Source organism: Amblyraja radiata, chromosome 30 (genome assembly GCF_010909765.2).
Source record: "Amblyraja radiata isolate CabotCenter1 chromosome 30, sAmbRad1.1.pri, whole genome shotgun sequence".
In the NCBI taxonomy this organism is placed as follows: domain Eukaryota; kingdom Metazoa; phylum Chordata; class Chondrichthyes; order Rajiformes; family Rajidae; genus Amblyraja; species Amblyraja radiata.
In genome coordinates, this window is record NC_045985.1 from 6,250,187 (window position 1) to 6,271,222 (window position 21,036).

Sequence of the window (21,036 nt, forward strand, 5' to 3'; positions counted from 1 at the left end):
CGTGTAGTACGCTCATGGGCGGATTCATGGGCGATTTTATGACTCATTTTAGCAACCTGCCCCCGCCATCTTGTTCCGCCATTTTGCTCCGCCCTCTTGCTTCCGGCCAAAGATTGGATCCGCAGCGCGGAGAGAGAGTGCGGGGGCAGCGGGGAGAGAGAGTGCGGGGCAGCGGGGAGAGAGAGTGCGGGGGCAGCGGGGAGAGAGAGTGCGGGGCAGCGGGGAGAGAGAGTGCGGGGCCCGGGGCAGCGGGGAGAGAGAGTGCGGGGCCCGGGGCAGCGGGGAGAGAGAGTGCGGGACCCGGGGCAGCGGGGAGAGGGAGTGCGGGGGCAGCGGGGAGAGTGAGTGCGGGGCAGCGGGGAGAGTGAGTGCGGGGGCAGCGGGGAGAGGGAGTGCGGGGCAGCGGGGAGAGTGAGTGCGGGGCCCGGGGCAGCGGGGAGAGTGAGTGCGGGGGCAGCGGGGAGAGTGAGTGCGGGGGCAGCGTGGGAGAGTAGTGCGGGGGCAGCGGGGAGAGGGAGTGCGGGGGCAGCGGGGCAGCGGGGAGAGTGAGTGCGGGGGCAGCGGGGAGAGTGAGTGCGGGGGCAGCGGGGAGAGTGAGTGCGGGGGCAGCGGGGAGAGTGAGTGCGGGGGCAGCGGGGAGAGTGAGTGCGGGGGCAGCGGGGAGAGGGAGTGCGGGGGCAGCGGGGAGAGGGAGTGCGGGGGCAGCGGGGAGAGGGAGTGCGGGGCCCGGGGCAGCGGGGAGAGTGAGTGCGGGGGCAGCGGGGAGAGTGAGTGCGGGGGCAGCGGGGAGAGTGAGTGCGGGGGCAGCGGGGAGAGTGAGTGCGGGGGCAGTGGGGAGAGTGAGTGCGGGGGCAGCGGGGAGAGGGAGTGCGGGGGCAGCGGGGAGAGGGAGTGCGGGGGCAGCGGGAGAGTGAGTGCGGGGGCAGCGGGGAGAGTGAGTGCGGGGCCCGGGGCAGCGGGGAGAGTGAGTGCGGGGGCAGCGGGGAGAGGGAGTGCGGGGGCAGCGGGGAGAGAGAGTGCGGGGGCAGCGGGGAGAGGGAGTGCGGGTGGCAAGCCGGGGGAGAGTGAGGTGCGGGGGCAGCGGGGAGAGTGAGTGCGGGGGCAGCGGGGAGAGTGAGTGCGGGGGCAGCGGGGAGAGGGAGTGGCAGGGGGCAGCGGGGAGAGTGAGTGCGGGGGCAGGCGGGGAAGAGTGAGTGCGGGGGCAGCGGGGAGAGTGAAGGTGCGGGGCCCGGGGCAGCGGGGAGAGTGAGTGGCGGGGCAGCGGGGAGAGAGAGTGCGGGGGCAGCGGGAGGATGAGTTGCGGGGGCAGCGGGGAGAGTGAGGTGGCGGGGGCAAGCGGGGAGAGTGAGTGCGGGGTCAGCAGGGGAGGGGAGTGGCGGGGGCAGGCGGGGAGAGGTAGTGCGGGGGCAGCGGGGAGAGTGAGTGCGTGGGGCAGCGGGGAGAGTGAGTGCGGGGGCCCGGGGCCAGCGGGGGAGAGTGAGTGCGGGGGCAGCGGGGAGAGGGAGTGCGGGGGCAGCGGGGAGAGAGAGTGCGGGGGCAGCGGGGAGAGGGAGTGCGGGGGCAGCAGGGAGAGGGAGTGCGGGGCAGCGGGGAGAGGGAGTGCGGGGGCAGCGGGGAGAGAGTGCGGGGGCAGCGGGAGAGAGAGTGCGGGGGCAGCGGGGAGAGGAGTGCGGGGGCAGCGGGGAGAGAGAGTGCGGGGGCAGCGGGGAGAAGGGAGTGCGGGGGCAGCGGGGAGAGAGTGCGGGGGCAGCGGGGAGAGAGAGTGCGGGGCAAAGCGTGGGGAGGGAGTGGCGGGGGCGCGGGGGAGAGGAGTGCGGGGGCAGCGGGGAGAGAGTGCGGGGCAGCGGGGAGGAGGAGTGCGGGGCCCGGGGCAGCGGGAGAGAGAGTGCGGGGGCAGCGGGGAGAGAGAGTGCGGGGCAAGCGGGGAGAGAGAGTGCGGGGGCAGCGGGGAGAGGGAGTGCTGGGGCAGCGGGGGAGAGAGAGTGCGGGCCCGGGGCAAGCGGGGAGAGAGAGTGCGGGGGCAGCGGGGGAGAGAGAGTGCGGGGGGCAGCGGGGAGAGTGAGTGCGGGGCCCGTGAGCAGGGAGAGTGAGTGCGGGGGCAGCGGGGAGAGGGAGTGCGGGGGCAGCGGGGAGAGGGAGTGGCGGGGGCAGCGGGAGAGGGAGTGCGTGGGCAGCGGGGAGAGTGAGTGCGGCCCGGGCAGCGGGAGAGTGATGCGGGGCAGGCGGGGAGAGGGAGTGCGGGGCAGCGGGGAGAGGGAGTGCGGGGCAGCGGGGAGAGGGAGTTGCGGGGCCCGGGGCAAGCGTGGGAGATGGAGTGCGGGGCCCGTGGCAGGCGGGGAGAGATGATGGGCGGGGGCAGAGCGGGAGAGTGATGCGGGGGCAGCGGGGAGAGTGAGTTGCGGGGCAGCGGGAGAGTGGAGTGGCTGGGGGGGCAGCGGGATAGGGAGTGCGGGGGCAGCCGGGGAGAGAGGAGTGCGGGGGCAGACGGGGATGAGGGAGTGGCGGGGAGGCAGCGGGGAGAGGGGAGTGCGGGGGCAGCGGGGAGAGTGAGTGCGGGGGCAGCGGGGAGAGTGAGTGCTGGGGGGCAGCGGGGAGGAGTGAGTGCGGGGGCAGCGGGGAGAGGGAGTGCGGGGGCGCGGGGAGAGAGTGCGGGCAAGCGGGGAGAGAGAGTGCCGGGGGCCCGGGGCAGCGGGGAGAGAGAGTGCGGTGGCAGCGGGAGGAGAGAGTGCGGGGGGCCTGCGGGAGAGAGAGTGCGGGGGCAGCGGGGAGAGGGAGTGCGGGGGCAGCGGGGAGAGTGAGTGCGGGGGCAGCGGGAGAGGGAGTGCGGGGGCAAGCGGGGAGAGGGAGTGCGGGGGCAAGCAGGAGAGGGAGTGCGGGGGCAGCGGGAGAGAGTGCGGGGCAGCGTGGAGAGAGAGTGCGGGGCCCGGGGCAGCGGGGAAGAGAGTGCGGGGGCAGCGGGGAAGAGAGTGCGGGGGCTGCGGGGAGAGAGTGCCGGGGCCCGGGGCAGCGGGGAGAGAGAGTGCGGGGCAGCCGGGGAGAGAGAGTGCGGGGGCGCGGAGGAGTGCGGGGCAGCGGGAGGAAGGCGTGGCCGGGGCAGCGGGGGGCAGGGGGATAGAGAGTGCGGGGCTGCGGGGAGAAGAGTGCGGGGCAGCGGGAGAGAGAGTGGGGGCAGCGGGGGAGAGAGAGTGCGGTGCGGGCAGCGGGGAGAGAGAGTGCGGGGCAGCGGGGAGAGAGAGTGCGGGGCAGCGGGGCATAGGAAGGGGGGGAGACATTGTAGTGAGGGGGCAGCGAGGGAGTGCCGGGGGGGATAAGGCCTGGTGTGTGTGAAGTTGCGGGGAGGTTTACAATGTTTCTTATTTACAATGTTTCTTATTTAATATCTCTTGTCTAGTCTGAAATAAAGTTCATTATTGGATCAGAAGAAATATAATTGTGTGTGTTATATGATATATACATTTATATAATTTCATGTATGTGTGTTTATAAACATTTTATTCTTTAACAAGAATTAACAGAATTATGAACTAACAGAATTATGAATCTAACCCTATATCACGCACAAAAAGTTCCGCAATGTCAATCACCCTGCGAGTCGGGTCGGTTCCGGTTACTATAAAATCAACTAAAACACTGCTTGTGAGCCATTTAAAAAGAAATGATTTAAAAAACATTAAAAAAGACAATTACCAGAATCAAATGTTATTGTTGACAAGAAGTATGAACTGACAAATTTATGAATCTAACCCACACAAACTGTTGCCCCGCAACATTGATTACACTGCGAGTCGGGTCGGGTCAGGTAGGCTCAGGTTACTAAAATGGGCGTGGAAAAATGCTTATGATCCCCTCCATAGCGTACTACACGTCAGTCCATTGCATTTCGCAGGAGTAGCCTATCTTGCTCTGCTATAGGATCTTTGGCACCAAAATTCAATGCGATCATGGCTGATCATCCCCGATCATCCCCAATCATTACCCCGTTCCTGTCTTCTCCCCATATCCCCTGACTCCGCTATCTTTAAGAGCCCTATCTAGCTCTCTCTTGAAGGTATCCAGAGAACCGGCCTCCATCGCCCTCTGAGGTAGAGAATTCCACAGACTCACAACTCTCTGGGGGAAAAAGTGTTTCCTCGTCTCTGTTCTAATGGCTCGCCCTTATTCTTAAACTGTGCGGCCATTTAAGACTGGGGTGAGAAAAAACTTTTTCACCCAGAGAGTTGTGAATTTGTGGAATTCCTTGCCATAGAGGGCAGTGGAGGCCAAATCACTGGATGGATTTAAGAGAGAGTTTGATAGAGCTCTAGGGTCTAGTGGAGTCAAGGGATATGGGGAGAATGCAGGCACGGGTTATTGATTGGGGACGATCAGCCATGATCAAAATGAATGGCGGTGCTGGCTCGAAGGGCCGAATGGTCTCCTCCTGCACCGATTTTCTATGTTTCTAAGAAGTGTTTCCTCGTCTCCGTTCTAAATGGCTTTCCCCTTATTCTTAAACTGTGTGTGGCCCCTGGTTCTGGACTCCCCCAACATCGGGAACATGTTTCCTGTCTCTAGCGTGTCCAAACCCTTAATAATCTTATATGTTTCAACGAGATCCCCATCTCATCCTTCTAAACTCCAGAGTATACAAGCCCAGCTGCTCCATTCTCTCAGCATATGACAGTCCCGCCATCCCGGGAATTAACCTTGTAAACCTACGCTGCATTCCCTCAATAGCACGAATGTCCTTCCTCAAATTAGGGGACCAAAACTGCACACAATACCCCAGGTATACTCCACAATACTCTGTACAACTGTACAAGGACCTCTTTGTTCCTACGTTCGACTCCTCTTGTTATGAAGGCCAACATGCCATTCGCTTTCTTCACTGCCTGCTGTACCTGCATGCTTACTTTCTTAGACTGATGAAGTGGTCTAAGAATGTCCTTCCTCAAATTAGGGGACCAAAACTACACACAATACTCCAGGTGTGGTCTCACGAGGACTCTGTACAACTGCAGAAGTGACCTCTTTGCTCCTATACTCAACTCCTCTTGTTATAAAGGCCAAACAGGCCAAAACCACACAATACTCCAGGTGTGGTCTCACTAGGCCCCTGTACAACTGCAGAAGCGACCTCTTTGCTCCTATACTCAACTCCTCTTGTTATAAAGGTCAAACAGGCCAAAACAACACAATACTCCAGGTGTGGTCTCACCAGGGCTCTGTACAACTGCAGAATGACCTCTTTGCTCGATTCGATTCCTCTTGTTATAAAGGCCAACAATTTTTTTTTTGATTAATAAAAAGTGTTCGACTCACTGTCGTTCGTTGCAGGGTTGGAGTTCTTGATGTAGGCAGAGAACTTGGAGAAGACAGTGTTACCGGCAGTGTTGGACTCTGGATTCCTTGCTGCAAGACGAGGGTACCTGCCGAGAGAAACAGCACGCATGTCAAAAGAGGTACAGGGGAGAACATAGAACTAGTGTGACTGGGCGATCGCTGGTCGGCGTAGACTCTGTGGGCCGAAGGGCCTGTTTCCACGCAGCATCTGTCAACTTTGACAGCGCTGGGCCTCGAGTTTTAGTTTTAGTTTGGAGATACAGCGCAGAAACAGGCCCTTCGGCCCACCGGGCATAATTGGCGATCCCCGCACGTTAACACCATCCTACACCCACTAGGGACAATTTTATAACATACATATACATATATATATATACATATACATATACATATACATACATATACATATATACATATACATATATACATACATATACATACATATATACACATACATATATATACATACATATATATACATACATATATATACACATATATATACATACATATATACATACATACATACACATACATACATACACATACATACATACATACACATACATACACACATATACATACATACATATATATACATACATACATATATATATACATACATATATATACATACATATATATATACATACATATATACATACATACATACATGCACATATATATATATATATATATATATACACACACACACATACATACACACACACACACATATATTTCTAAAAGATATCCTCTCATCCTTCTAAACTCCAGAGTGTACAAGCCCAGCCGCTCCATTCTCCCAGCATATGACAGTCCCGCCACCCCGTGAATTAACCTTGTAAACCTACGCTGCACTCCCTCAATGTGATCATGGCTGATCATCCCCAATCAGTACCCCGTTCCTGCCTTCTCCCCATATCACCTGAATCCGCTATTTTTAAGAGCCCTATCCAGCTCTCTCTTGAAAGTATCCAGAGAACCGGCCTCCACCGCCCTCTGAGGCTGAGAATTCCAGATTCACAACTCTCTGTGAGAAAAAGTGTTTCCTCGTCTTCGTTCCAAATGACTTACCCCTTATTCTTAAACTGTGTGTGGCTCCTGGTTCTGGACTCCCCCAAAATCGGGAACATGTTTCCTGCCTCTAGCATGTCCAAGCCCTTAACAATCTGATATGTTTCAATAGGAAACCCTCTCATCCTTCTAAACTCCAGAGTGTACAAGCCCAGCCGCTCTATTCTCTCAGCATATGACAGTCCCGCCATCCCATGAATTAACCATGTAAACCTACGCTGCACTCCCTCAATAGCAAGAATGTCCTTCCTCAAATTTGGACACCAAAACTGCACACAATACTCCAGGTGTGGTCTCACTCTGGATGCTTTCAAGAGAGAGCTAGATAGGGCTCTTAAACATAGTGGAGTCAGGGGATATGGGGAGAAGGCAGGAACGGGGTACTGATTGGGGATGATCAGCCATGATCACATTGAATGATGGTGCTGTCTCGATGGGCCGAATGGCCTCCTCCTGCACCTATTGTCTATTGTCAAGCATATTTTTCATCCAGTGGGGCGTTGAGTTAGAGAACGTACTTGGGAGGGCAGAGAATTTCCTCCAGGAATTCCTCGATTTTGTTGGTGTCCGTTTTCACCTCGTTGTCGTACAGCAGGAACGGCGGCTGGGCCCCGGGGGCCAAGTCCTGCAGGAACTGGTTCTCGAATTTCCTAAATTCCGCAACGTTCGAAGGGGAGGAAAAACAGGTCAGGGTTAGAGTCACGGAGTGATACAGCATGCTGACCGGTTGCATCGTGGCTTGGTTCGGCAACTTGAGCGCCCTGGAGAGGAAAAGACTACAAAAAGTAGTAAACACTGCCCAGTCCATCATCGGCTCTGACCTCCCCACCATCGAGGGGATCTATCGCAGTCGCTGCCTCAAAAAGGCTGGCAGCGTCATCAAGGACCCACACCATCCTGGCCACACACTCATCTCCCCGCTACCTTCAGGTAGAAGGTACAGGAGCCTTAAATCTGCAACAACCAGGTTCAGGAATAGCTGCTTCCCCACAGGCATCAGGCTATTAAACACAACTTCAAACAAACTCTGAACTATAACAGCCTATTGCACTTTATCTGTTTATTCATGTGTGTGTATATATATATATTCTATAGAAACATAGAAAATAGGTGCAGGAGTAGGCCATTCGGCCCTTCGAGCCTGCACCGCCATTCAATATGATCATGGCTGATCATCCAACTCAGTATCCCGTACCTGCCTTCTCTCCATACCCTCTGATCCCCTTAGCCACAAGGGCCACATCTAACTCCCTCTTACATATAGCCAATGAACTGGCCTCGACTACCCTCTGCGGCAGAGAGTTCCAGAGATTCACCACTCTCTGTGTGAAAAAGGTTCTTCTCATCTCGGTTTTAAAGGATTTCCCCCTTATCCTTAAGCTGTGACCCCTTGTCCTGGACTTCCCCAACATCGGGAGCAATCTTCCTGCATCTAGCCTGTCCAACCCCTTAAGAATTTTGTAAGTTTCTATAAGATCCCCTCTCAATCTCCTAAATTCTAGAGAGTAAAAACCAAGTCTATCCAGTCTTTCTTCATAAGACAGTCCTGACATCCCAGGAATCAGTCTGGTGAACCTTCTCTGCACTCCCTCTATGGCAATAATGTCCTTCCTCAGATTTGGAGACTAAAACTGTACGCAATACTCCAGGTGTGGTCTCACCAAGACCCTGTACTTGACTTGACTTGAAACAGGCCCTTCGGCCCAACTTGCCCACACCGGCCAACAATGTCCCGGCTATACTAGTCCCACCGGCCCGCGCTTGGTCCATATCCCTCCAAACCTGTCCTATCCATGTACCTGTCCAACTGTTTCTTGAACGTTGCAATAGTCCCAGCTTCAACTACCTCCTCTGTGCCCATCTCACTCACCAGAAGCTGAGATGCCGGGGCATTTTTGTGTCTTTTCTGGGTGTCAGAGGTTACGGGGACAATAGACAACAGGCGCAGGGAGTAGGCCATTCGGCCCTTCGAGCCAGCACCGCCATTCAATGTGGTCATGGCTGATCATTCCCAATCAGTACCCCGTTCCTGCCTTCTCCCCATATCCCCTGACTCCGCTATCTTTAAGAGCCCTATCTTGCTCTCTCTTGAAAGTATCCAGAGAACCGGACTCCACCGCCCTCTGAGGCAGAGAATTCCACAGACTCACAACTCTCTGTGTGAAAAAGTGTTTCCTCGTCTCCGTTCTAAATGGCTTACCCCTTATTCTTCAACTGTGTGGCCCCCTGGTTCTGGACTCCCCCAACATCGGGAACATGTTTCCTGCCTCTAACGTGTCCAAACCCTTAATAATATTTTTTGTTTCAATGAGATGCCCTCTCATCCTTCTAAACTCCACAGAGTGTACAAGACCAGCCGCTCCATTCTCTCAGCATATGGCAGTCCCGCCATCCCGGGAATTAACCTGGTGAACCTACGCTGCGCTCACTCAATAGCAAGAATGTCCTTCGAGGGGGGAGAGAGAGGGGGAGGGGGGGAGAGAGAGGGGGAGGGGGGGAGAGAGGGGGAGGGGGGGAGAGAGGGGGAGGGGGGGGAGAGAGGGGGAGGGGGGGAGAGAGGGGGAGGGGGGGAGAGAGAGGGGGAGGGGGGGGGAGAGAGAGGGGGAGGGGGGAGAGAGAGGGGGAGGGGGGGAGAGAAGAGGGGGTGGGGGGGAGAGAGAGGGGGAGGGGGGGGGAGGAGAGGGGGAGGGGGGGGGAGAGAGGAGGGGGAGGAGGGTGGGGGGGAGGGGGAGGGATCTCGTGCACACCACTCACTTCCTCATATCCAATGTGGTGACGTTGAAGGTGACTCCCTTCAGCCAGAGAACCATGAAGAGACGCTGGGAGAATGGGCAGTTCCCAATGCTCTGGCCATCACTGCCAGCCTGTGGGAGGGAGGGGGAGGGGGAGGGGGAGGGGGAGGGGGGGGGGGAGGGGGAGGGGGAGGGGGAGGGGGAGGGGGAGGGGGAGGGGGAGGGGGAGGGGGAGAGGTAGAAGACAATGAAACATGATGTCAAGTCTGCACGGTGGCTCAGCGGTAGAGTTGCTGCCTTACAGCGAATGCAGTGCCGTCGACCCTGGTTCGATCCCGGCTACGGGTGCTGTCTGTACAGAGTTTGTACGCTCCCCCCGCGACCTGCGCGGGTTTTCTCCGAGATCTTCGGTTTCCTCCCACACTCCAGAGACGTGCAGGTTTGTAGGTTAATTGGCTTGTGGTAAATGTAAACATTGTCCCTAGTGGGTGTAGGATAGTGTTAGTGTGCGGGGATCGTTGGTCGGCGCGGACCCGGTGGGCTTGTTTGTGTTCAGGGTAGTGTTAGTGCGCGGAGGAGATCGCTGGTTCAGTTTACTCTCACGTGTGGAGAGGTGCAGTGAAAAGCTTTTTTGTTGCGTGCTATCCAGTCAGCGGAAAGACAACACATGATTACAATCGAGGCGTCCACAGTGTACAGATACATGATCTGCCTCGTGGCCTGCGTGGGTTTTCTCCGGGTGCTCTGGTTTCCTCCCACACTCCAAAGACGTGCAGCTTTGCAGGTTAATTGGCTTGGGAATGAGATAGTCTTCCAGCGGGGAAACAGGCCCTTCGGCCCAACTATCTAGATGGGAAAAGGGGGTCCTTGTTCATCAGTCTATGAAAGTTCATCAGTCTAGGAAAGTAAGCATGCAGGTGCAGCAGGCAGTGAAGAAAGTAAGCATGCAGGTACAGCAGGCAGTGAAGAAAGCCAATTGGCCTTTATAACATGAGGAGTTGAGTATAGGAGCAAAGAGGTCCTTCGGCAGTTGTACATGGCCCTAGTGAGACCACACCTGGAGCATTGTGTGCAGTTTTGGTCTCCTAATTTGAGGAAGGCCATTCTTGCTATTGAGGGAGTGCAGCGTAGGCTCACAAGGATAATTCCCGGGATGGCGGGACTGTCATATGCTGAGAGAATGGAGCGGCTGGGCTTGTACACTCTGGAGTTTAGAAGGATGAGAGGGCATCTCATTGAGACATATAAGATTATTAAGGGTTTGGACACGCTAGAGGCAGGAAACATGTTCCTGATGTTGGGGGAGTCCAGAACCAGGGGCCACACAGTTTAAGAATAAGGGGTTGGCCATTTAGAACGGAGATGAGGAAACACTTTTTCACAGAGAGTTGTGAGTCTGTGGAATTCTCTGCCTCAGAGGGCGGTGGAGGTCAGTTCTCTGGATACTTTCAAAAGAGAGCTAGATAGGGCTCTTAAAGATAGTGGAGTCAGGGGATATGGGGAGAAGGCAGGAACGGGGTACTGATTGGGGATGATCAGCCATGATCACATTGAATGGCGGTGCTGGCTCGAAGGGCCGAAGGGCCTACTCCTGCACCTATTGTCTATTACAAAAGAGTGATACAGTTTGGAAACAGGCCTTTCGGCCCAACTTGCCCACACCGGCCAACATGTCTCATCTACACTAGTCCCACCTGAGGGGGGGGGTGGGGGGTGTGGGGGGAGGAATGTTTAGTTTTTAGTTTTTGTTTACAGATACGGCGCAGAAACAGGCCCTTCGGCCCACCGAGTCTGTGCTAACCATCGATCACATACCGTAGTTTAGTTTAGCGATACAGTGCGGAAACAGGCCCCTCGGCCCACACCGACCAGCGATCGCCCCGCACACTAACACTATCCTACACACACCAGGGACATTTTTCACATACACCACGCCAATTAAACCTACAAACCTGCACGTCTTTGGAGTGTGGGAGGAAACCGAAGATCTCGGAGAAAACCCACGCGGGTCACGGGGAGAGCGTGCAAACTCCGTACAGACAGCGCCCGTGGTCGGGATGGAACCTGGGTCTCCGGCGCTATAATAATAATAACTTTATTTATAAAGCACTTTAAACAACTGCAGTTGCCACAAAGTGCTGTACATGAGAACTCATGGACAAAAAGCTATTACAAACCATTAAAAACCATTAAAAACCGTAAAACGAAGGACTATAAAAAACACACTAAAAATTAAAAGACATTAAAAGCACTAAGAACAGGAGCAATGCCTCAACCAGTGTCGAAAGCCAAAGAATAAAAATGTGTTTTTAGGGAGGATTTGAAGATGGACAGTGAGGGGGCCTGTCTGATGTGCAACGTCAAGGTGTTCCAGAGTGCCGGAGCAGCAACAGAAAAGGCTCTATCCCCTCTGAGCTTCCGCTTAGACCTTGGTACCTCAAGGAGCAGCTGATCAGCTGACCTGAGGCACCGGGCAGGAGCATATAGGTGGAGCAGCTCAGAGAGGTAAGGCGGGGCGAGCCCATTCAACGATTTGAAAACAAATAAAAGAATTTTGAAATGAACTCGAAAGTGCACTGGGAGCCAGTGAAGGGAGGCCAAAATTGGCGTAATGTGCTCCCTCTTTCGAGTTCCGGTCAAAAGGCGAGCGGCAGCATTTTGAACCAGCTGGAGACGAGCCAATGAAGCTCGTGCGACTCCAGAGTAGAGTGCGTTACAGTAATCCAGCCTAGATGTAATAAAGGCATGGATTACTGTTTCAAAATGCTGCCGCTCGAGGATGGGCTTCACCTTTGCCAGCTACCTTAGGTGAAAGAAGCTGGACTTACCCACCGCGCCTATTTGTTTATCTAGTTTAAAATCACCGTCCATCCTAAAACCCAGGTTCAAAACTGTTGGCTTGGGTCCACAGACAATGCCAGTGGACCCAAGTCAACAAAGGGAGGTTCACGGCAGCCATTGGGGCCAAACAAAATCACCTCTGTCTTCTCTTCATTAAGTCCCAGAAGGTTTAAGGCCATCCAGGACTTAATGTCCTCAAGACAAGACAGAAGTGATTTTAGAGAATAGTCGTCTTCTTTCCTGAGTGGCATATATAACTGGCTATCATCTGCGTAAAAGTGAAAGGAGATGCCATGCCTTCTTAAAATTGAGCCCAGAGGAAGTAGGTATAGAGAGAAGAGCAGGGGCCCTAAAATTGAGCCCTGTGGAACCCCATATACCATGGGAGTGGAGGAGGATTCAAAGCCAGCAAGGCTTACACGCATGGTTCTGTCTGCCAGATAGGACCTGAACCAGCAGCAACTGTGAGGCAGCAACTCTACCGCTGCACCACCATGCCGCCCATTGGTCTACTAACGGGCTGAGAGATAAGGCGATAGTAATATTTGATGAAGTGAAAGTATAACAGGAAGTATATGCAAAGCAGACAATATAAATAGATATAGAAAACAGACATTTGCAGTAATGGAAACTGCAGAAGGAATGGACAAGGAACTGCAAGTGCTGGTTTACCAAAAAAAAAAGACACAAAGTGCTGGAGTAACTCAGCGGGACAGGCAGAATCTCTGGATAGAAGGAATGGGTGAGGTTCCGGGTCGAGACACTTCTTCCTTTAAAAAAATATGCATCCATGATTTCTAGGACTAGACTTCTGACTCGACCCACTCTCCAGAGATGCTGCCCGTCCCACTGAGTTACTCCAGCACTTTGTCGCTTTTCTTCCCAATAATGTGCGGGATTGCATGTTAATAGGGGATGTGGGGAGAAGGCAGGAACGGGGTACCGATTGGGGATGATCAGCCACGATCACATTGAATGGGGGTGCTGGCTCGAAGGGCCGAATGGCCTACTCCTGCACCTGTTGTCTATCGGCTAATTGGCCCTCAGTGGTTTAGTGTGATTTTAGTTTTAGTTCAGAGATACAGCATGTAAACAGGCCCTTCGGCCCACCGGGTCCGTGCCGACCAGCGATCCCTGCACACTAACACTATCCTACACCCACTAGGGACAATATTTACATTTACCAAGCCAATTAACCTACAAACCTGCAGGTCTTTGGAGTGTGGGAGGAAACCGAAGATCTCGGAGAAAACCCACGCAGGTCACGGGGAGAACGTGCAAACTCCGTACAGACAGCACCCGTAGTCAGGATCGAACCCGGGTCTCCGGCGCTGCATTCGCTGTAAGGCAGCGACTCTACCGTTGTGAAATACTGGCCGCTGTTGTTGCTGACTCAACTGCCTCCTCTGGCAGCTCGTTCCATACACCCAGCACCCTCCGTGTGAAAATAATTGCCCCTCAGGTTCCTATCAAATCTTTGCCTCTCATTTTAAACCTGTACTCTGTTTTTCCAATTCCCCAGCTCTGTGGAAAATGCTCTGCCTCGCGTCGAAACGTCACCTATTCCTTCTCTCCAGAGATGCTGCCTGACCCGCTGAGTTACTCCAGCATCTTGTGTCTATCTTTGGTGTAAACTAGCATCTGCAGTTAATTCTCTGGAGAGAAGGAATGGGCAACGTTTTGGGATGAGACTCTTCAGAAGAAGAAGTCTAAAGAAGGGTCTCGTCCCGAAATGTCACCCATTCCTTCTCTCCAGAGATGCTGCCTCACCCGCTGAGTTTCTCCAGCATTTTGTGTCTACCTTCGAATTTCCAGCATCTGCAGTTCCTTCTTAAACATCTGCAGTTAATTCCCTGTTCTCCAGAGATGATGCCAGACCAATGAGATCAACCATTCCTTCTCTCCAGAGATGCTCCCTGACCCGCTGAGTTACTCCAACACTTTGTGTGTGTGTCTTCGGTGTAAACCTGCATCTGCAGTTCTCCAGAATTCTCCTTTTGAGCATTCAATAGGCAATAGGCGCAGGAGTGGGCCACATATAAGATTGTTAAGGGTTTGGACACACTAGTGGCAGGAAACATGTTCCCCATGTTGGGGGAGTCCAGAACCAGGGGCCACTCAGTTTAAGAAAAAGGTGTAAGCCATTTAGAACGGAGACGAGGAAACACCTTTTCTCCTAGTTCTGAGCCTGTGGAATTATCTGCCTCAGAGGGCGGTGGAGGCCGGTTCTCTGGATGCTTTCAAGAGAGAGCTGGATAGGGCTCTTAAAGATAGCGGAGTCAGGGGATATGGGGAGAAGGCAGGAACGGGGTACTGATTGGGGATGATCAGCCGTGATCACATTGAATGGCGGTGCTGGCTCGAAGGGCCGAATGGCCTACTCCTGCACCTATTGTCCATTGTCTATTGTCTAAAACCTATTTCTACTCACTAGCATTTTTGAGCCCCTCTGTAAGCAGTTTATGTATGTATTGTTAGGTCTGTCTACCGCTGTATTTAGCACATTCGTACCTGCTCTGATGTGAAGCACTTTGGGGCAACGTGGGTTGTTTTTAAATGTGCTATCCACATAAAATTGACTGACTGACTGAGCCCTGTTTTCACACCTTGCACTTCCTTATCTATGTACCTCCCTCTCTCCCCCGACTCTCAGCCTGAAGAAGGGTCTCGACACGAAACGTCACCCATTCCTTCTCTCCGGAGATGCTGCCCGTCCCGCTGAGTTACTCCAGCGTTTTGGGTCTATATCCTGGGTCTAACCACCGGCTGCGCCACATTCCTTGCCGAAATTCAAATATTTACAGATTTGTGTGGAGATCCTTTACCACCAAAAGCACAGTAGCTAGCTGGCACTCCCCTTCTGTCACTTGGGAGTTTAGATTTAAGTTTTGTGCAGAGATACAGCACGGAAACAGGCCCTTCGGCCCACTGAGTCCGCGCTGACCAGCGATCCCCGCACACTAACACTATCCTACACACACACACTAGACAATAGGTGCAGGAGGAGGCCATTTGTCCCTTCGAGCCAGCACCGCCATTCAATGTGATCATGGCTGATCATCCCCAATCAGTACTCTGTTCCTGCCTTCTCACCATATCCCCTGACTCCGCTATCTTTAAGAGCCCTATCTAGCTCTCTCTTGAAAGTATCCAGAGAACCTGCCTCCACCGCCCTCTGAGGCAGAGAATTCCACAGACTCACAACTCTCTGTGAGAAAAAGTGTTTCCTCGTCTCCCTTCTAAATGGCCGACCCCTTATTCTTAAACTGTGTGTGGCCCCTGATTCTGGACTCCCCCAACATCGGGGAACACGTTTCCTGCCTCTAGCGTGTGCAAACCCTTAATAATCTTATACGTTTCAATGAGATAACCTCTCATCCTTCTAAACTCCAGAGTGTACAAGACCTCTTTGCTCCTATACTCGACTCCTCTTGTTATGAAGGCCAACATGCCATTCGCTTTCTTCACTGCCTGCTGTACCTGCATGCTTACTGCTTGCAGGACATTCCATGCTGACCACTGCCCGATGGACTTGTGGTCAAAGGTGTTGGTCCAGAAGAACCTTTCCACAAACCACAGATGGGCAACCTGTTAAATTCTACACACTGCTCACAATGCTCCAAATTCAGTCTGACCAGCGCCTTATAAAAGCTCGGTATAACATCCCTGTTCTTTTGGGTGAGAGAGGAGAAACTTCGTCCCAACGAGTCCGTGCCGACCAGCGATCCTCGCACACTAACACCATCCTACACCCACTAGGGACAATTTTTACATTTACCAAGCCAATTAACCTACAAACCTGCACCTCTTTGGAGTGTGGGAGGAAACCGAAGATCCCGGAGAAAACCCACGCAGGTCACGGGGAGAACATGCAAACTCCGTACAGACAGCACCCGTAGTGGCGGCGCGACTCACCCGTTGCAGCGGCCCCTACAGCCTGTCTGTCTTTTTTTTTTTTTTTTTTTTTGTCTAGTTAAATGTAGTGTTTGGTGTTTTTTAATACTGGTTTTAAATGTGTATATGTGGGGGGCGGGGGGGAGGGGGAAACTAATTAAAATCTCTTCCCTGTCTGGGAGACCCGACCTTTTCCCTGTCGGGTCTCCGTTGTCGTTGGGGCCTAGCACCGTGGAGCGGCCTCCAATCTGAACGACCCGGGGGCTCGGGAGACTGTGGAGCTGCGGACTACTCACCATCGTGGGGCTGGCCGGCCTCGGAGCGTGGGGAGCGGTGGTGACTCGCTGCTGCGACTCGACTCCTGGGGCTCGGAGGCTCCAGCAACGCAGCCGCAGGTCCGGTGGACTGTCGGGACATCGGGAGCTCGCGGGTCCGGGGGGAGAGAGAGACCGCTTCCCGGAGCTCCCGCAACGCGACTTCTCCAGCCCGTGTCGCGGGGTTGGAACGACCTGGACCGGGACCGTACATCACCAGGCGCGGCTTCATGGCCGTGGGACTCACCATCGCACGCTGGGGCTCCGACCTTGTACTTCAGACCGGGAGCGGGGCCGTAAATCGCCCCGCGCGGCCTAAAATGGCCATGGGACTTATCATCACCCGCCTGGGGCTTGGCCATCGGGAGAGGCATGGCGAGCAGGGGAGAGAAAAGACTTTGCCTTCCATCACAGTGGGTTCACTGTGATGGATGTTTGTGTGAATTTAATTGTGTGTATGTCTGTAGGACATTGTCTTTGTTTGTATGGCTGTGTAAACGAAATTTCGTTTGAGTCTCACTGAGGCTCAAATGACAATAAATTTGTATTGTATATTGTATTGTATTGTATATTGTATTGTATAGTCAGGATCGAACCCGGGTCTCCGGCGCTGCATTCGCTGTAAGGCAGCAATTCTCCCGCTGTGAAATACTGGCCGCTGTTGTTGCTGACTCAACTGCCTCCTCTGGCAGCTCGTTCCATACACCCAGCACCCTCCGTGTGAAAATAATTGCCCCTCAGGTTCCTATCAAATCTTTGCCTCTCATTTTAAACCTGTCCTCTGTTTTTCCAATTCCCCAGCTCTGTGGAAAATGCTCTGCCTCGAGTCGAAACGTCACCTATTCCTTCTCTCCAGAGATTCTCCCTGACCCGCTGAGTTACTCCAGCATTTTATGTCTATCTTTGGTGTAAACTAGCATCTGCAGTTAATTCTCTGGAGAGAAGGAATGGGCGACGTTTCGGGATGAGACTCTTCTTCAGAAGAAGTCTAAAGAAGGGTCTCGTCCCGAAATGTCACCCATTCCTTCTCTCCAGAGATGCTGCCTCACCCGCTGAGTTTCTCCAGCGTTTTGTGTCTACCTTCGAATTTCCAGCATCTGCAGTTCCTTCTTAAACATCTGCAGTTAATTCCCTGTTCTCCAGAGATGATGCCAGACCAATGAGATCAACCATTCCTTCTCTCCAGAGATGCTCCCTGACCCGCTGAGTTACTCCAACACTTTGTGTGTGTGTCTTCGGTGTAAACCTGCATCTGCAGTTCTCCAGAATTCTCCTTTTGAGCATTCAATAGGCAATAGGCGCAGGAGTGGGCCACATATAAGATTGTTAAGGGTTTGGACACACTAGTGGCAGGAAACATGTTCCCCATGTTGGGGGAGTCCAGAACCAGGGGCCACTCAGTTTAAGAATAAGGGGTAAGCCATTTAGAACGGAGACGAGGAAACACCTTTTCTCCTAGTTCTGAGCCTGTGGAATTCTCTGCCTCAGAGGGCGGTGGAGGCTGGTTCTCTGGATGCTTTCAAGAGAGAGCTGGATAGGGCTCTTAAAGATAGCGGAGTCAGGGGATATGGGGAGAAGGCAGGAACGCGGTACTGATTGGGGATGATCAGCCATGATCACATTGAATGGCGGTGCTGGCTCGAAGGGCCGAATGGCCTACTCCTGCACCTATTGTCCATTGTCTATTGTGTAAAACCTATTTCTACTCACTAGCATTTTTGAGCCCCTCTGAGGGGGCGCTGTAAACAGTTTATGTATGTATTGTTAGGTCTGTCTACCGCTGTATTTAGCACATTCGTACCTGCACTGATGTGAAGCTCTTTTGTCAACGTGAGTTGTTTTTAAATGTGCTATCCACATAAAATTGACTGACTGACTGAGCCCTGTTTTCACACCTTGCACTTCCTTAGTTATGTACCTCCCTCTCTCCCCCGACTCTCAGCCTAAAGAAGGGTCTCGACACGAAACGTCACCCATTCCTTCTCTCCGGAGATGCTGCCCGTCCCGCTGAGTTACTCCAGCGTTTTGGGTCTATATCCTAGGTTTAATCACCGGCTCCGCCACATTCCTTGCCGAAATTCAAATATTTACAGATTTGTGTGGAGATCCTTTACCACCAAAAGCACAGTAGCTAGCTGGCACTCCCCTTCTGTCACTTGGGAGTTTAGATTTAAGTTTTGTTCAGAGATACAGCACGGAAACAGGCCCTTCGGCCCACTGAGTCCGCGCTGACCAGCGATCCCCGCACACTAACACTATCCTACACACACACACTAGACAATAGACAATAGGTGCAGGAGGCGGCCATTTGGCCCTTCGAGCCAGCACCGCCATTCAATGTGATCATGGCTGATCATCCCCAATCAGTACCCCGGTCCTGCCTTCTCACCATATCCCCTGACTCCGCAATCTTTAAGAGCCCTATCCAGCTCTCTCTTGAAAGTATCCAGAGAACCGGCCTCCACCGCCCTCTGAGGCAGAGAATTCCACAGACTCACAACTCTCTGTGAGAAAAAGTGTTTCCTCGTTCCCCTTCTAAATGGCCGACCCCTTATTCTTAAACTGTGTGTGGCCCCTGGTTCTGGACTCCCCCAACATCGGGGAACACGTTTCCTGCCTCCAGCGTGTCCAAACCCTTAACAATCTTATACGTTTCAATGAGATAACCTCTCATCCTTCTAAACTCCAGAGTGTACAAGACCTCTTTGCTCCTGTACTCGACTCCTCTTGTTATGAAGGCCAACATGCCATTCGCTTTCTTCACCGCCTGCTGTACCTGCATGCTTACTGCTTGCAGGACATTCCGTGCTGACCACTGCCCGATGGACTTGTGGTCAAAGGTGCTCACAATGCTCCAAATTCAGTCTGACCAGGGCCTTATAAAAGCTTGGTATAACATCCCTGTTCTTTTGGGTGAGAGAGGAGAAACTGGTTTCAGAGTGTGGGTGCGAGATCACATGGTTTTAGTCATGACTCATTCATTCCAGGAAGCCGTCTGCTGTACCTGCATGCTTACTGCTTGCAGGACATTCCGTGCTGATCACTGCCCGATGGACTTGTGGTCAAAGGTGTTGGTCCAGAAGAACCTTTCCACAAACCACAGATGGGCAACCTGTTAAATTCTACACTGCTCACAATGCTCCAAATTCAGTCTGACCAGGGCCTTATAAAAGCTCGGTATAACATCCCTGTTCTTTTGGGTGAGAGAGGAGAAACTTCGGCCCAACGAGTCCGTGCCGACCAGCGATCCCCGCACACTAACACTATCCTACACCCAGGGCCGGCGTTAAGCCGATTTGACCGATTGCTCCCAATTGGGCCCTGCGCCTAAGCGGGGCCCCGCACTAATGTTCAGTATTTCGTACGGAAATACGAATTCTCTTTGTTAAATAAAGATTTTTTTAAATTCGCCATCCGGATTTTTTTTAAACGAACATGTATAACAACCGCTGCACGGCCATCATACACAAACGATTTGTTAACTAGTGCTGTTAGCACTTCTTAACGGTAAGTACTTAACACCTTGTTATGCAATTTCATGAATCTGCATCTATCCGCATTCCTCAGTAAATGTTATAGTGTTTTGAACAAGTATTAATGACGCCGTGTTCCTTTGAATGAAATTCACGCGGCGTCATTAATACTTGTTTAAAACACAATTACATTTACTGAGGAATGTAGTTCGATGACACGTTGAGAATTTCATTTAACTCCCCATCATGAGTGAGGGCCCCGGACCACGAGAAGGGGCTTCTTCCTGGTGTGCAGGTTTGTCATTCACCTACCGACCCACGTTGTGTCCAAAGATCTTATAGCGGATCTTTGGTTGTGTCTCTCTGTCTTTTGCTCACTCCCTCCCTCCCTCCCTCTTTCTCTCGCGCTCTCTCTCCCGCTCCCCATATTGTCTCTCTCTAGCTCTCCCACTCCCTCTCTATCACCCTGTCCCCTCAGCATTCCCGGAATCATTGACGTTTTGCAGTAGACAAAAATGCTGGAGAAACCCAGCGGGTGAGGCAGCCGCCTGGCCCGCTGAGTTCCTCCAGCACTCTGTGTTTTTTGTTTGGCTCTGAAGTTGAAGTTGGCTCAGCGGGACGGGCAGCGGCTCTGGGGAGAGGGTTGTGTTTCTGGTCGAGACCCTTCTTCAGACAATCACAAGTACTCTCATCGGCGCGAGTTCAGTTCGGTCTGAAGAAGGGTCTTCTCTCCAGAGTCGCTGCGCTGCCCGTCTGCTGAGTTACTCCAGCTTTATGTCTATCTTCAATTTCAGAGAATAACAATTTCTCACGGGGGGCTTATAACGCTTCTAATCCCCTCTGGGACCCTCTGAACACCTCTAAACCCCCTCTAGCCCCCCCTATTTCCCTCTATTCCCCTTTAAACAATTGTAAACACACCTGAACCCATCTGAAGCCCTCTAAACATCTCTAAACCGTTTAAACCCCTCTAAACTAGGAGGCTGCAAGGTGACTTAGATAGGCTGGGTGAGTGGGCAAATGCATGGGAGATGCAGTATAATGTGGATAAATGTGAGGTTATCCACTTTGGTGGCAAAAACAGGAAAGTAGACTATTATCTGAATTGTGGCCGATTAGGAAAAGGGGAGATGCAACGAGATGCAACGAAAAATGCTCACGGCAGACCAAACGTGTTAAACAGAAATTGGTCAGATATTGAGCTTTACACAGTGAGAAATCATGTGAAATAATCACTGAATTTAATTTTAAATGAATGTACCTGCATGTTATACTGTTTAGTTTGGAGATACCACCAGATAGTCTGGTTGATACAACCAGATTAGTTTGGAGATACAACCAGATTAGTTTGGAGATACAACCAGATCAGTTTGGAGATACAAC

General features: G+C 52.9%; 1 protein-coding gene across 1 annotated transcript in view; it reads right to left on the minus strand.

Annotated features, from left to right (window-relative positions):
- Window positions 1–21,036, minus strand: part of LOC116990102 (chloride intracellular channel protein 1-like) — a 51,984-nt gene that overhangs the window by 3,776 nt on the left and 27,172 nt on the right. Inside the window, exons 2-4 of the mRNA XM_033047632.1 lie at window positions 9,154–9,263; window positions 6,918–7,049; window positions 5,302–5,408 (exon numbers count right to left, since the gene is read on the minus strand). Coding sequence (XP_032903523.1) covers window positions 5,302–5,408; window positions 6,918–7,049; window positions 9,154–9,263 — 349 coding nt within the window. The remainder of the gene's footprint in view (window positions 1–5,301; window positions 5,409–6,917; window positions 7,050–9,153; window positions 9,264–21,036) is intronic.